This window comes from Psammomys obesus, unplaced genomic scaffold, assembly GCF_907164565.1.
Source record: "Psammomys obesus unplaced genomic scaffold, mPsaObe1.curated_primary_1811, whole genome shotgun sequence".
NCBI classification, from domain to species: domain Eukaryota; kingdom Metazoa; phylum Chordata; class Mammalia; order Rodentia; family Muridae; genus Psammomys; species Psammomys obesus.
The window spans coordinates 24,741,006-24,758,085 of NW_026592510.1; the positions used below are offsets into that span (position 1 = coordinate 24,741,006).

The 17,080-nt window shown below is 50.0% G+C and overlaps 1 protein-coding gene across 1 annotated transcript; it reads right to left on the reverse strand.

Moving 5' to 3' along the window:
• Positions 1 to 9: 9 nt before the first annotated feature.
• Slc15a3 (solute carrier family 15 member 3) lies at positions 10 to 14,226 on the reverse strand. The gene is made up of 8 exons (XM_055613923.1): positions 13,498 to 14,226; positions 8,522 to 8,799; positions 4,262 to 4,409; positions 3,203 to 3,313; positions 2,524 to 2,692; positions 1,546 to 1,704; positions 510 to 665; positions 10 to 170 (listed from the first exon to the last, which is right to left on the reverse strand). The coding sequence occupies exons 1-8, from the start codon at positions 14,053 to 14,055 to the stop codon at positions 16 to 18; spliced, it is 1,734 nt and encodes a 577-aa protein (XP_055469898.1). The 5' UTR covers positions 14,056 to 14,226; the 3' UTR covers positions 10 to 15.
• Between the last annotated feature and the right edge of the window lie 2,854 nt (positions 14,227 to 17,080).

Below are 17,080 nucleotides of genomic sequence, written 5' to 3' on the forward strand. Positions count from 1 at the left end.
TGGGCGGAGATCAGTTCAGCCCCTGACCCTGCTGGATGAGCTCTGGGAGGCCGGATCGTGTCGAGTCCTCTCATAGCGACCAGCAATCCAGAGAAACAGGATGGCTGTGACAGCCTGAATGCCAGCCAGCAGGAAGAAGTAAAGGTCCATCCGGCAGTTGTTGATGTTCCCTGGGAACAGGAGGGCTGGCTTGTGGGTGGGAAGGGACTCTTGGGCTAGCAGCTAAATCTGCATACCAGTCGTATGGTCTGAATAGTGTGTGCATGTGGTAGAGAGCCCTCGGGTATCTTAATCCCCCAAGTGTTTCTGGTGTGTCTTCCATTCCTCTATTCGGAGGCTTGAAGCAAACACCAGGCAAAAAAATGTGACTAATCAACAGTGATGGCTGAGCTCCAGAAACAGGAAGGTGCCTCCCCGAGGGCCACTGAGTCTAAAGCATGACTGCTCTTCACATCCCTAAGCCTCCCTCCATCCCTGTCTTTTCCTTGGAAGGATCCCCTCTCACTCACCAAAGTCCTTGGGACAGTACATCCAGCCTCCTGGAAAGGAGAGTAAGGCCACCAGGCCAGAGCCCAGCAGTGACCCTACCCCCGAAAGGCAGAAGAAGATGCCCATGATTGCACCCTGCATGGAGCGTGGGGCTTCTGAGTAGGCAAACTCCAGACCTGTTGGGGAGAGAGGGAAGGGGCTTGAGCTCCAGGAGGAGCAGAGATGGGGCCTGATGGCAGCCTCCCACTGGGGGAATCACACTCTTCCAAGCCTTTATCCTAATTCCCTTGGATGGCTGTGCTCTCACGGTTGACAGCACAGGCATACCCGAGACATGATGAGCTTTAGTGGCCCTGCTTGTCCACGCTTGAAGGAGCATATCTCTGGACACCATAAACACTACTCATCGGACCCGCTGTGACTTTCCTCTCCACACTCCTCTCCAGGGCCATCCCCTCACTCCACACCGTGCTTGGCTCATGCTGTTTCCTTCCCACACTTGCTGACTTCAGCTTTCCCAGAGGCCCGTCTTGTCCCTCCCCACTTGACCCATAGCCCAGCCACACTCTACAGTCCCCAGTCCAGCACTGATTGTTTTGTTTTGTTTTGTTTGTAACTTAAGTTCGAAGTTTTATCAGGACCTAGAATTTCCACCATGGCCTAGTGGAAGAGTCTGCCCAATGCTTACAGTTCTGGTTCCTTGATCAGGCTGGGACACACACACACACACATTATAGGACACAAAGTTGAGTTCTAGAAGGGAGGAGCCCCCAACCTAAGGGCTTATTGAGGGAAGAGGCAGACTTCGAAGGCAAAAGGTGGACAGAGTCCATGGCAAAGGGCATGTATGGGAAATGCCTTTTTAAGCTTCACCTCCTCGGGGTCTGTTGTAGTGGCTGGCTCAAGCCTAGAAAGTGCTTCAAACCTCACTGGAGCCCATGCAGACTCAAGGCCTCCTTCACACAGAAGCCAGAGGGCTGTGCCCGTGTGTCGGAAGGTACACACCCAAGCAGAACCCAGCACCAGTGTAAGAGCTGGGGAGGGAATCCAGGGTACCTGGGATGCTGGTAAAAATCTCACTGACCCCGATGAGCAGGTACTGGGGGATTTGCCACCAGATAGACAGTGGCGCCGCGTAGTACAAGTCGTGCCCAATCACCTGAGGCACCGTCTGGTTGGCAGCGATGTACTGCAAGCGTTCTTTCTCCAGGACTCCTGGGGGGTGGGAACAAGAGTGCAGTCAGACCTCCCAAGGCAGCAGTTTAGAGCTTCAGTTCCATCTCTTTTTGGGGGGGAGGGGGGAATGCCCTTGGCTGCTAGGTTTTGTGTTTCGTAGGAGTTCTCATTAATCCAGTCTGTTAGGGCATTCTTTGCAAATGAAGAGAGTGAAACTTAGATTGAGCAATCAGCCCAGAACCACACAGGTGATAAGCAGTTAGGGCTGAATCTTAGTCCCAGTATATCTGGTTTTCAGGTTGGCCTGCTTTCCGAGGGATCACATGACTCCTCGAGTGCAATGTTAGGTATTATGGCGTTTTTCCCAGCCTGGATTTTATGTTTATTGTCTTCTTCCCTTCAGTGTTTGGAAGACACCTTTGCCCTGGTGAAGGAATCACAATCAGGTGGGGGACTTGCAGTATCATCCTGGCTCTTCCACTGGCTTGTTGTGCAACCTGGGCAAATCACCTAACCCTGTGGAGACTCTATCCCCTTACCCCAGAAGCAATAAAATCCCTGGGATTACTGAGGATGAATAGGACAAAATGCTGTAAGGAATGTAGCCATAAAAGAAGACAGTTTCTGTTGCACATGATCAACAAGACAGTGCTCGCTTAGCTTCAATTTCTTCAGCCCCCTATTTTTTTCATTGTTTTCAGACAGTCTCATGCAGCCCCCATTGGCCTTGAACTCCTGATCTTTTTGAGTGCCGAGGGCTACAACTGCACACCACCAAATGACTTTCACTCCATTATACTATGTGTCTTGAGGGCAGACCTCTCACCCAAGGTGGAATGAACTTGATGTCTCACACACCTGCCACAATGATGGACGTGAACCCAAAGAACATGCCCAGGGCCATCTTCCGCAGAGCTGAGGGCGGTAGCCTCCACCGCAGCAGTAGAGGGTCAATCACGTGGTCCTTGACAGGGACCAGAATCAACACCACCACAACGCTGGCCAGCAGGAGCCAGGCTTCTGGGATCTAGGTGGGAGAGGTCCAGGAGAGGTAAGCTGACAGAACAGAAAGAGCTCTGGGCTGGACAATATCCCTCGGGCTAGTGGCCTTGTCCCACCCCCATCACCCATGGAACTCAGCCTTCTCAACTGTGTAACTAGGGGACAGGGAAACAAAAAAGTTCTTCCTAGACACAACAATTCCATCATGAGCACAGCATGGAAATGGTCCCAGGACAATAGGTGTGAAGGCAGTGTTGAACAGGAATGTTCAAACTGGGGGTGCAAAATGGGTGGTGAGCAGTAGCATGGGGTGGGGACAGCTGGCCAGGTGTCCTGTGGGCAGCTGACCATGCTGAGAGAGGGGCAGGGTGTTGCATGCATCCCCCCCCCACCCTGCAGGTGCTTCTCTTGTGTCCTAAGCGTGCTGCCTCACTGAGGAGTAGGGGAGACACAGGCAGCCCCATTTCCTCCTATTCACACAGGTGTAGATTCTCATAGCCCCAGCCTGGCTGAGGCTGATCACACACTCTCTTACCCTGTAGTTGCTGCTAGCTGATCTCAGAGATAGAGAGCTATTGTTAGGGTTGGTCCTGAAGATGTTGGGGATATGGAGGTGGAGACCTTGAAGGACATAGGTGGACTGCATCTGTGGAGAGATGGAGGCAGGTTAGGGTGGGGCTGGCCATTGGACCTCTGGCTCCAAGATGCTTTGGGGCAGGCGTTCCTCAAGTCAGGAAAAGGTACCCCAACCCACTTCTCTTTGAGAGGCAGCCTTGGGGATGGGAGCCTCTGATGTTCTCGGGCCATGAGCAGTGCCCAGAGCCTAACCACAGCTGCTCAGATGCCCGTCACATTTGTGTGTCCCGGTCTTTCACAGGGCGGGTATGAGTAGGTAAACATTTATTGAAATGGGGAATGTCATGACAGCTGGGAGTTGCGGTCCGACACTGAAGCCAACCTGAGTCCCAATGGTTGGAGAGGTACTGATCTGCCAGCACAGCTTTGGGCACAGCTGCTGGAAGAAACGGGTTTGGTGACCCCGCCCCTTCCTATACCAGACATTGGCAGTCTAGCTGCCTTGAAGTGCAGGGGTTCCAGGAGACTCCTGGAAGAGGGGCGCTCTGGGGTCACATGGAGCAGCAGCCACTTGTCAGCCTCTGTGGAAAAATGTCAGTATCCTGACAGCTGGTAAGGGCGACTTCCCCACGTCCCCGGATAATGTGGGACACTCTGTGCCACCCTAGACTAGCAGGCTACGACCCTATCTTAGGTTCTCTCCAGTGAAGAGGGGAGGGCGTGGGAAGCAATGGCCTTGTTATTTTGGGGTTAGGGATGGATTAGGCTGCTGCCCTGGCTCCACACTTGTGAAAGCACACGCACATATAGACCATGCACATACACACACTCACATGTATGGGGAGTCTATGTACACATGTGCAACGCATGGACATAGACGCATGTAGATGCCTGGATGCACTGAATGCACACACTCGAGTACACACCTCCCCTGGGAAGGTAATGCTGTGGGCTTCTACTGCAAGGACCATGAGGGGCTGGGCTGCCAGGCCCCTGCTCGGAAGGCAGGGGAGCCTACCTGGAAATACACCATCCAGTAAGGCACAAGGGTCACCATGACAGGCAGGAGCTTCACCAGCACCCGGAAGTTGTCCCTGTCTTCCTGTGGTGAAGCTCCTGGCTGCTGATACCTCTGGGCAGGCAATAGGTGGGCAGCTTCAGAGTCCCTGTAAGGCCACGGGGAGAGAGAGAAAAAAAGACAGCCACAACTTGACTCTGTCTAGGACCAAGGCCACAGTTTCTACCTCTATCACCCTCCTCCCAGGATCCCACTGGGAGTAGGCAGTGAGATGGCTCAGCTGGTAAGGGTACTTACCTTTAACCTGAATTTAATCCCCCAGGCCCACACAGTGGATGGAGAGAACCAATTCCCAGACCCTGGGGTATCCCAGCCAGTCCTTTCCTCCATTACACTGTTAAGACCACCAGCACCGACTTCATCATCCCCACTAGTGAGGTGACTGATGTCACCCAAGCTATCACAGGTGGCCATGAGAATTATCCTGATGGGTTTGGGAGTGGTAAAGCCAGAGCCAGAGGCTTTTATTTTCGTTTTTGACCCAGGGCATCCATTTACCATGAGAACCATGGAATTCCCAGAACAAATCTGACTCGGAGTCTGACACAGACTTGATGTACTCCAGCTCCCTTGTTGCTGACCCCAGGTCTATCCTCAGTGGACTAAACCGAGAGGTGGAGAGTGGAGAGGCAGAGATGGAAGGACCATCATTAGGAGACCAAATAGACTGACCACTGCTACAACCTTTACCCTTTGCCCTCAGGGTTTTTGAACTTTCTCATACAAAAGCCCTGAGCTGTCCTCTGAGACTCCAAAGGGAAATTGTCCAGCTGGTCTTCTTCAGGGACAGCTGCCATCAACTCCTCCCCGCCCAGCATTCCACAGTGTTGCCTGTTTCTCTTGCCAGATCCAAGCTGGCTTTGTGATGCTTTGATCAATAGGAAGAGGCAGATGCCACACTTTGCAAGTCTAAGCCTCTGTAACCCTTAAGAAGACCCACAGCTTCATCTACCTCCCACCTTCAGGAGCATTCCTTCTTAGAATGCTCTCTCTTCTCAAAGCCCAGACATCAACCCCAGGAAGTGCAAGCAACAGATGAGACCATGGGAAGGGGAAACTGAGGCTCTCACCATCACTCCCAGCTGAGCTCTGAGCTCAACATCTACTCCCACCATGTGAGAATGTTCTAGAATCCAGCCCTTTTAGAGCTCCCAAATGACCTGTTGATGCCAAGGGCACAGAAGACACGCCCCGCCTAACCCCAGTTACCCCGCAGCATCTGAGAGAGGATGAAAAGCTGGAGCTTGAGTTGGTAAGTTGCGGTGTGGCTTGTGAGGCAGTAAGAGCTAATTAAAACCACCAGACTCCTTGGCACATGTAACTTCACTAACTGACCTTCAGCCACCGAGCAGGCTGGGGAAAGCTGAGACTCTAGATCCCATCCCAGTTGGGTCTGGGTCCAGCCAGGAATTAGAGACAGATCTGCTTGGTATAAGTGGTCAGTTGTGCACAATAGAATTTTATTCAACCATAAAAGAGCAATGAAATTATGAAATCTGAGGGAAATGGATGGAATGAGAAAGTATCATATTAAATGAGGTAACCCAGGCCCAGAAAGACAAGTGCTGCCTGGTTTCATGTGTGGCTCCCAGCTGCCAACTGTTATGACATGCTTATATGTATGTGAGATTGTGTTTAGATGCTAGGAAACTAGAAATGAGCCAGGAGAGGAGACCAAAAGAGGCTTTAAGGGAACAGTTAGGAAGAGCAATAGAACAGAAGGGTACCATGAGGAGTGGGGGCAGGTAAGCGAATAGGGAAGGGTTAACAAAAAACTTAGGATGTATGAAAACGCCAGACTGAAACCTGTTATCTTGTATGCTAATTAAAAAAGAGATTGGAGGTTCAACAAGATGGCTCAATGGATTAAGACACTTGCCACCAAGTTTGACGACTTGAGTTTGGCCCATGGGTCCCCTTTGGGAGGAGAAAACTGATTCCCACAAGTTGTCCTATGATCTACACACACACACACACACACACACACACACACACACACACACACACACTCATTCACTCACTCACTCACACACTCACTAATTAAATAAATGAAGTTTTTAAAGGCCAATGAAAAGGACAAAAGTAGACTACCAAGCATTTCCAAGGACACTTGGAATCCTTTTCTCTTAGGTGTGTGCTCCTGAGGGAGTGACCATGGCAGGTGCTTTCTGAAGATCCTATAAACAGGGTTGTTTATTTTAGAGTAATTGTGATTAACTGTGGCTCCATCTTTGACCTTTGCTCTTTGACTTTTGTCCTGATAATACCCTAACCCTTTCTTGGCCAAGAGCATTGTGTCATCCTTTGAGACTCAAGAAAGGATAACACCTCTCCAAAGATTCAGATCATATCTCAGGTAACTTCATCATGTTACCTGACCATGCTGATTGTCACAATCAGCCCATTAGCAGTGTCTCATCAACATACCATCACTGCTGCCGAGACCACCACTGTCCTCTAGATTTCTTTTCTTTTCTTTTCTTTTCTTTTCTTTTCTTTTCTTTTCTTTAAATTGTGAATGTGTAGGTGTACGTATGTGTGTGTGTTGAGTTTATGTGCACAGGTTTCTTAGTTTTAACTGTCAACTTCTTCACACAGCTTAGAGTCACCTGAGAAGAGAGTCTCAACTAAGGCATTGTCCTATGGGAATATTTGTGTGTGTGTGTGTTTACTTTTTAAATTTATTTATTTTTTTTTGTATGTGCATTGGTGTTTAGCCTGCATGTATGTTTGTGTGAGGGTGTCAGCTTTTGGAGTTCGGAAAGTTGTGAGCTGCCATCTGGGTCCTGAGAATTGAACCAGGGTCCTCTGGAAAAGCAGTCAGTGCTCTTAACCATTGAGCCATCTCTCCTGCCCCCAGACATGGGAATGTTTGTGGGGAGTTGTTTTGATTTTTAATTTAATTGATATAGGACCCAGCCCACTGTGGTGGGCACCATTCCCTGGGCATGTGGTCCTGGGCTGTATAGAGCCAGCAAGAGCCTGGGCAATCCAGCAAGCAATATTCCTATATGATTTTTGTTTCAAGTTCCTGTCCTGACTTTCTTCAGTTATGGGCTGTAACCGGTAAGTGGAAATAAACCCTTTCCTCCTCTAAGTTGCTTTCTTCTTCTTTTGTTACGAAGACAGGGTTTCTCTGTGTAGCCTTGGCTGTCCTGGAGCTCAAATGCAGAGATCCACCTGCCTCTGCTTCCTGAGTGCTGGGATTACAGGGGCACACTACCAATGCTCAGTTTCTCTAAGTTTCTCTTGATCGTGGTGTTTGTCATAGCAACAGAATGAAGTTAGAACAGTATCTGTGCACTTTCTTGTGTAGGCTAGAGGTGACATTGACTCTCTTAATTCCTTTTCACCTATGAACATGCTTTTAAATTTGTGTGAGAGAGAGAAAGAGAGAGAGAGGTGAAAGAAAAATCTATAAGCACAAGTGCTCATGGAGACCAGAGGAGACCCATAGGGTCTTTTACTGAACCTGGGCCAGGCTGTAGACCAGCAAACCAGCGATCTTTCCCCACACCCCTAGTGCTGGGATTACAAGGGTGTGTGACCATGCCTCACTCTTCACATGGGTTCTGGGGTTCTAAATTCAGCTCCTCATGCTCATACAGCAAATACTTTATCAGCTAAGCCATCTCCCAAGCCAGTGTGTGTGCGCGCATGTATGTGTGTGTTTACACAGGTGCAAATGTGTGCATGTACACACAGAGGCCGGAGAATAACCCTGGGTCTCATTTCTAAGAATGCCGGCTGCCTTCTTTGAGATGATCTCATTTGGCCTGCAGCTCGTGAATTAGGGCAAGCTGGATGTTCGGCAAGTCCCAGGGTCTCACCTGTCTCTACCTCCCCGGTGCTGGGACTGTAGGTTTGTGCTACCATTTTGGGCACTTTCATGTTGGTACTGGGGGAGGGACTCAGGTCCTCCAAGTACTTGTAAGGCAGGCTCTTCACTGACTGGGCGATCCCCACAGCCTTGCCCTTATGATTTCTCATTAAAGAATCATTCTTAACAACACCGCCAACATCACCACCAGCACCCCTATTGTTTTCACCACCAGCACCCCCAATGTTTTCACTTTAACCTCCGTCCTCAGTCATAGTAGCTCCGGCCCACTTGCGGGCAGGTTCTCATTCAGTGACAACCCTGAAGCCAAAACAGAAGACCAACAAGTTGGATTTGGCTTCCCCCTTGCCCGTCCTTACCTGGAAGAAGGCCGGGGACAGCAGTTTTGGAATGCAAGCTTCAGCATAGATGACACTTGGCTGCCTGTTGGGGGTTTGGTGATGAAGACAGGGGTGGCAAGGAGAAAAATGAAGAATGCGAGGCCCACGAGGCCCACGATGATGCTGTAGCCCCAAAGGAAGCTGATGTTCTGCTCAATGAAGGCCACCACCAGCAGGGACAGTACGGCACCCAGGCTGATGCTCCAATAGAACCAGTTGAAGAAGCGGCGAGTGGCATCACGCCCAAGGTCCATCACCTGCCATTCAGCCAGGGATGAGAGTTAGGGAGGACCCAGGAGGTCCTCTGTACACACACATCCCACAGGGATGCTTCTGGAGTCAGCAAGCAAGTCCATGAGTAATCTCTGATGACCAAATATATGTTCAATAAACATCCAGTAAATGAGTAATGAACATACATTTTTCATGTGTGTGACGTACATACGTGTTCATGCATGTTTGTATGTATGTAGAAAACATATGTTCCAGGGGTGCTCAAGCACATGTGTAGGAGTACTTTTGGAGGTTTGAAACCTGATGTCAGGAATCATCCTCAATTGCTTGTCACCTTATTCAGTGAAGAAGGGTCTCTCAGTCAAACCCAGAGTTCACCAACACGGCTAGTCTCCTTAGCGAGGCTGTTCTGGGGATCCTATCTCTGCCTTTCAAGGCTGAAATTACAGGCAGGCCACCAGGTCCATTCTGTGTGGGTTCTGGAAATACCAACTCAGGTCTTCATGCTTGCACACTGAGCACGTTAACTGCTGAGCCATCTACCCCGTCCCTGTTTACACCCTTCTCATGAGAGCCAGTTAACGACTGAAACACTTTTACCCAGCTGATAGCATGTACTCATGACACACACGCACACACTGTGTTTTCATCGTCACTCACTAAGACATGCCACAAATGTCTTCAAAGCCATCTCGTTCACTTCTGGCTGACTTATTCCTTTGCCTTTGAACAGCCCACACTGTGCGTTAATCAGCAAAAGATCCATAAAGGACTACACTAGTAAACGTTTTGTATGCTTGCTACTGAAGGGTTAGACCGAGACTGGTTAAGAATTTTCTTTGCAGCTCAAGTTGCAAACTGAGTTATTGCATGGAAGTTTTTCCCTTCTGATGGGCCTCCCTCCCTCTGTGCACGGCCTAACGAAGCTGGAGTAGCAGCGGAGGTAGGTGGAAATGGCTCTAGACGCACAGCACTCAGAGTGGGCTCTGAGCTTATGAAAAAAAAATCTTTCACAGGCCCCTCAGCAAGGGTAGATCTTATCCCAGGACTTATGTCAATGTCGAGTAGATAGTCCACTTTGTCCTGCTGTCTCTGGCTGCTTCCCCATTCCCAGACCATGACCCCTAGATTCTACTTCTACAGCTCAGCAAGGAGGACCAGGCTCCTGAATTTCTAGGAGGCCGTAAGAACTGAGGGTCACTTTTCAAATGAATCTCTGCATTCTTGTTTGTGGTGTGTGCATTTGTGTTGAGACTTATATATGTGTACGCAAACATATATGTGTGTGAGTGTGTGCAAGTACGTTGATGTTTATACATGTGTGTCTACATGTGCCTGTGTATTTTTGTATATACATGTGTGCATACATGTGCATGCGGTTTACCTATGAGTGAGTGGGGTGACAACACTGGTGACTGGCACGTGTGTTCACAGTGTGCTTTTTACAGGACTGCCAGGATCCTCCCTCAGGCCCTCATGATTCCGTGGCGTATGCTCTTAGCCCTTTGCCTTCTACCTTCCATGCTGAAAGTCCAGCTTAGAGCCCCAAGCGTGCTACACACGTGCTCTATACCTGTATCTACATCTCCAGCCCTCTTTGGCTTTTATTTTGAAACAGATTTTCACTAAGTTCTGGAGACTGCTCTTGAACTCACTCTGTGGCTTATGCAGAACTTGCCATCCTCTTTCCTACACCTCCCAAGTAGCTGAGATTACAGGCCTGCCGTACCAGGTCTGAATAACAGCTGTGTTCCAATAACCACCAAATCTCAGAAGTCATCACTGTCCTTCTTCCAAACATGGAATACGTATTTTCACTCCCACACTTTCCGTGCAGTTATGCTGAGGAAGAGATAAATGTTTTTCTCCTTATCTAAACGTAGAGTTATAATCTGTACAGATGTGCTTAAAATTGCATTGCCTTGGGGATTCTTTAAGGTACCCTTGGAGGAGGAAGGAGGGGCACCACCATGTCAGCTTGCTGAGAATCCTTGTCTGGACCTTCAAGCAGAAAATTGAATATGCTCCATTCTGAACAGCTACCTCCATTTATTAATTGGAAATAAATACGTATGACAAGTGTAACTCGAAGGGAAAGGCCAGGCAGCCCATGCAGGAAATAAATGAGTCCTCCCAGAGCAAATGAATACCTTGTGGAGAATGATGGATTGCCCTTCCTGAAATCAGCAAGTGGGCTACATTCAAAGCTCCTAGGCATAGCTCTCTTCCAGATGGTGCCAGGCTCCCCATGTCCCTAGACGGACTACCTAACCTCCTGAATGCTGCAACAGCCTGTCTTGTGCTCTGGTACGCCCAATCCTGTGGTTCTGCCCATCTCTCCAATGCAGTAGAGCCATCTTTAAAGAACTTCAGTCCAATGACGTCTACCCTGCCTCCAGCCAGTGCGGTGTCTCTACACTTTCCTAGGGAGTGAGATACAAAGATAGCAAACATCACAGGGAGATGGGAAGGGAAAGGAGCCCCTCACCCCAGAGTCTTCTTTGAAGCCTATCTCACCGGCTGGTGAATCAAGAATCAAGAATTCCAGCACAATAATTTTGTTGTGATGGTTGCCAACGCAGAAACAATATTCATTTTGTACATAGCGATTTTGTGTTAAAAATAACAGTGGCTGGGCTGAAGAGACAACTTACCGAGTAAAGCTGTGAATGTCACAGCGCTGTGACCTGGCCTATGGGCAACCAGCTCTTTCATCAGAAGGAAAGAGAGAAGAGGTGCTTGGTGGCTGAGGCCCTTGGAGGGATGGTGGAAAGACCAGAGCACAGAGATGGTCTCCTCTAGGGAATTTTTCACAAGCTTGGTCCAGGAATCCCAGACTGCTACTGCCCTGCAACCTGAGCTTTGGTCAGGGCTTAGTTTTGATCAACACAAACTGCCCAGATTTGCATGGCTCTCGTTTGCATAGTCTATATTACCCAACTGGAAATTCTATATATAGCAGCTCATGCTGACTTCCCAGAACTGTACACTACCAATCTGGGCTGCCTTTCTTCGTGTCGTGCAAATCACATGCCAGGAAATGCCCACAAAGGGCCTCACTCTAACCAAGTGGAGGCCCACGCATCATTACCCCGTGCTGTAGGCGGCATGACAGCTACTTCCCAGCCAGCTGCACGCTCAGTAGCAATAAACTCTTTGTATTCTGTTTTGTAGGGTAAGTTTGTTAATTGCCTGCAAGCCCCCATGACAGCAGGTCACCCCTATCTACTCTGGGGTTTCAGGGAAGCTGGGAGTCGGTAAAGCAGTGGGGTGTCAAATCAAAGAGTAAAGTTAGTAGAAGGGGCACTCCTTTCAGCAAGTGTTGGGAATCTTCTGGTCAACACCATATGAGAGGAAGAGAAGGATACCTGAGGCCCAAGCTGTTCACAAATGCCCGTAACTCAAGCTCCAAAGGACCCAGTGCCCTCTGTTGACCTCTGCTACGCATCTGTTCACGTGTGTGCACATATACTTGCAAAGACACCTACATAAACGAATACGATGAATGCTAGTAAGAAGGGAAATCCTTAGCAAGGACTCCGGTCACTGGGAGGGGTGATGGGCTGTGGATGCCGATCAGAAGACAACACGTTTAAAAACCAACTTTCTTGTGAGTGCTTATGAGGAAAGCGAAGTGAGTTAGAAAGGACAGTTTGCCCAGTGGCCTGGTCACGCTGCCAGTATCAGCTGTGAACCCCTCACCTTTCCTATGGCTGGCCCCATGCATTTCCAGATTCTGCCTTTGATCATTCACACTGTATGCTTGTTTTAATAATGTCCTCTACTTGTTTGCTTATTATCAACTATCCTATTTGTGTACATCTACCAAAAACAGGGCCACATCAGAAAACTTCAAGTCAGTCATTTAGCAAGTATTTATCGGCCTTGTTTTTCCCTCATCATGGCTCAGGGGAATGTAAAGGGCTGAGGCTGATGTCCAGCTGCCCCTCTTGGGAGGAGTAGAGATGAGGTCTGAGTATCTTTACTCACTGCCTCTGGTGTTGCTGAGTGAGAAAAGGCTGGCTGGCTCCCCCCCCCCCCCCGCCCCCAGGTCCCATCGGCACCTCAGGACAGGGCTCAAGCTGGGACCTGAGACTCAGCTGCCTTACCGGCCCTCATGACTTACTCTCTGTCATCTGAGATAAGCTGAGGGGCCCCAACACTACTCACCTAGGGGATAGTGAAGAGGGCCAAGTTAAAACAAGGAAAGCAACTATGCATGGTGGCTCACATCTGAAATCCCAGCGCATAGGCATCTGAGTCAGGAGGATAGCCACACTGTGACATCAGTCTGGGCTCCTTCATGAATTCTAGACCAATCTGGGCTACAGAGGTGTGACCCTGTGTCAAAACAAGACACACACATACACCACTGAGGCAAGCATGGTGGCACACCAGCATTTGGGAGGTGGAGGCAGGAGGTTCAGGAGTTCAAGTCCCTCCACAACCACATATTGAGTTGGAAGCCAGCCTGGAATGCTGGGACCCTGTCTTAAAAAAATCAAAGGCACTTGGCCTGGGCTTGGGCCATGGCTCAGAGGTGGGACCTGTGGCTGATCTTACTGAGGCTCCTACATGGCTCTTTCCTTCTGTCTTCATATAAGGAAACTGGTGTAGAGAGGGGAAGTGGTTTGTCTGAGGTCTCTCTGGAAGCTAGAACCTTTGACTTGGGATCTCCACTCCCCCTGGGTCTCCATGACACAGTGCCTCTGTCTACTCACCTGGTCAGCCCCGAAAGACGTGAGGTTGCTCCTCACAGAGCTGGCAGCCAGCGCCAGGAGCAGCAGCACCAAGTAGAGGGTGGTCGCGCAGTAGGGGCTGGACCAGAAGCTTTGGCAGTCTCCGGATGGGCAGGCGGGTCCCAGCGGAAGCTCAGGCATCTCTCCGCAGAAGGATCTGCGACCATCGTCGGTGATGACAGTGAGCAGCAAGCCGGTGGTGGCCAGGTAGAGCAGCAGGCTGAGCGAGATAGCGAGGAAGCGGCCCAGGTACACGTCGGCCAGCCAGCCTCCCACTGGAGCCAGCAGGTAGGAGGCGCCCAGGAAGAGGAGCGTGGCCCGCGAAGCGTGCTCGCCCTCCCAATTGAAGTTCAAGCTGTTGAGGTAGAGCACGAGGTTGGAGGTGACCCCGAAGAACGCAGCTCGTTCCAGCAGCTGGACTAGCAGCATCGCGGCGACCGCTGTCCGTCTCCACCGTGGGGGGGCCCGCGAGCCTCGAGCCACCAGCGGTCGCCGCTCTCCGGACCTGCTTGGCTGCTCTCCAGCACGAGGAGCAGACATCCTGGGCCTCCTGTGACACAAACCCTCTCCTCTAGCCTCTCTTTTCCTCTAAATCGGAACGCTCTCTTTTCTCTCCCCTCGTTTCCCTCTTGTTTTCCCCTCAGGTCCCTCTGTTTGCTACCTAGATTCGATCTCCTCCTTAATTCTCCACTCTCTCCTTCCACTCTTCAATCCTTCTTGTTGCTCATCTCCCCTGTGCTTCTGCCCTCTCCTTCCCCCACTTCGGCCTTCTCTTCCCCCAAACCCCAGCCTGTCACCCCCGATTACTCCATTTCTCTACCCTCCCCCTCTTTCCTGCTAAATTCCCCCTTTGTCTGCCTTTTCTCAACTGTTGAACCGTCTTTTATGACACCTGGGTCTCAATGCACGCCCTGGCCCAGCCACCTCCTCCACACACTCCTCTTTGCCTGACTGCCTCCCTTCCTCCCAGTCCCCTCTGTCCTTCTCTCTCTGCTTCTTAAGAAACTGCGGACTTCCCCTTTCACTGGCCCTGGGGCTGCCTACGTCACCTAGTATTTAGGAGAAATGAAAGCCTGTGGGTTACAAGGGTCCCTCCTCATCCAGCTTCCAAAAAAATCTCCTTTCTCCTGGGCTGTTGTCGGCCCTCCTAGCCCAGGTCTGCCGGCTTTCCCAGGGCCAGGAAGGGACCTTCCTTTCAGTTTCCCTTCACCCCATCCCCCCTCCCATCCTAACGCAGCACCCTCTTCCACTGGAGTTTGCCTCTGTAGCTGGGATGAGGCAGGCAGACACTGAGGAGCATCTTCTACCCAGGGAGCCACCTTTGGAGGAAGTTCAGGATCCTTCCACACTAACTTGTGGTGATGCCAGTGAGATCAGCCCTGTGGAGCTGAGAAGGCCCAGATGTCCTTTCACAGACCCAGAGACAACCCCAGTAGGGGTGGGGAAGGGAGGTGGGAAATGACTGGATTCCGGTGTCTGAGCCCCAGGGTCCACCACTGCCTGTGTCGAGGGAAGTGCTCACATGCCCTTTGTATTGCAAAAGCAGTGGAGGGGAAGGAAGTGGCACCATATGGGAGCCACAAGAATGATGGGGCACTGACCTCAGACTCAATCACAGTCACCCCTCACTCACACCCCTCTGACCTCATGCAGGAGAATAGAGAAGAGCCAGCCACACCTTGGCCTACAAATTTAGAGGCACCTGACCCTGTCCTCTGACTGCGTCTCAACCCACTGAGTGTGGTCTGCTGACCTTTTAGCTCTCCTCTCAGCTGGCTCAGCGCCTTGCTTTGCCTATCCAAATAGACTCTTCCCTGAGACCTTTACGAGGCTACTTTCTCTTTATTTGGGTGTTGGTGAGAAGATCCCCCTTCCCAGGGGCCTTCCCAGATGGTCTGAGGTTAGCAGCCACCCGACTGAATTTTCACCGTCACACCCAGCAGGTCCCCCTGTCCCAGCTCAGCCTCCCTGGCTTACTTATTGTTTTGCACTCTGCCTTATGGGGGGAAAGACTCACTACTGGGGCAGGTGCCCTTGAGAATCATTTATTCCTAGTACTTCCCAGTGCTTAGCAATGGCAGCTGTTCATTAAGTATTGCTAGAATAAATGAATGCGAATGAGAGCAGCTTAAGCAGCAGGATTTGCAAGAATGACATCAGAAAGCTAAAATAAACAGAATTGCCAAAGCTTTAAACTTGTGTGTGTGTGATTTTCTTTTATTATTTTCTTTGCTTGCATATATATATAATTTTTATTTTAATTTTATGTGTTGGTGTTTTGCTTGCATGTATTTCTGTGTGAAAGTGTCATATTCCCTGGAACTAGAGTTACAGACAATTGTGAACTGTCATGTAGGTGCTGGGAATTAAACCCATGTCCTTTAGAAGAGCAGCCAGTGCTCTTAACTCTTCAGCTCCTGTTTGCTTGGTTTTTAAGGTCAGGCGTCAGGTTGGCCTGTAATTACCATGTATCTGAGTATGACATTGAACTTCTGATCTTCCTGCCTCCAACTCTAGACTACTAAGATTGTAGGCACATGCCACCATGTCCAGTATATTCGGTGTTGCTAATTAAACTGTGGGCCTTGGGCATGCTAGGCTAGCACTCTACAAACTGAGCTACATCCCCAGCATGGTTTTTATTCATTCATTTATTTTTAAATATATATTTCTTTTTATTTTAGATGTTTGAAAGTTTTACGTGTATGTATGTATGTATGAGTACCTCAGAGGTCTGAAGAGGGTGTCAGATCCACTGGAGCTGGAGTTATAGACAGTTGTGAACTCTTATGTAGGTGCTGGAAGCCAAGCCTAGGTCCTCTGGAAAAGCAGCCAGGACTCTTAATTTCTGAGCCATCTTCTCCAGCCTTTCAGGGCAGTTTTTAACATTGTATATCAGGGAAGAAGCCCAGCTGTGACAGAGGAGAGTCCATGGGAGCATATTGAGATAGGCAGAGACAAGGCCAGGAGTGAAGGCAAATACCTTAAACCCCAGAACTCAGGAGGCAGAGGCAGGTGTGTGTGAGTTCAGGGCCAAAGCAGACATAGCAAGAAGGGGGAAAAAAGATAGGCAGAGACAGAGGCTGCTCCTAACCAGCCACCTCTGCTTCTCTTGGAGGATACTTCAGGATCCTCTGACACATAACTCCCTCATTATCCATGGAGACAGGCAGAGACCAGAGATGACAAACCAGAGACTGAGATGTGGTGACACTCGCATCATGCCAGTCATCTTCAGGGGTCCACGAAGAGAGCGTTTCTCTTCTGCTGAGAAAAAGCAGCAGCAGAATGAGACAATCGGAGAGGCGGGGCATGATGGTGCGCCCAGCAACGTCAGGATCCTGAGTTCCAGCAAGGCCCTGGAGGTGTAGGGGAAAGGGAGAGAATGGAATGAGCACTCCCATTGGGAGAGGGGGCAAGTAGCAGAATGCAACCTTTTGATGCCACAGGGCAAGATTCAGAAATTTTGTTTTACTCCCTTCCCGCCGCCACCAGGAAAGCCAGATGCCTCTAATGGAGTGGAACAGAGCCGACAGCCGAGATTAAGGCTCCTTCCGGGTTTTCG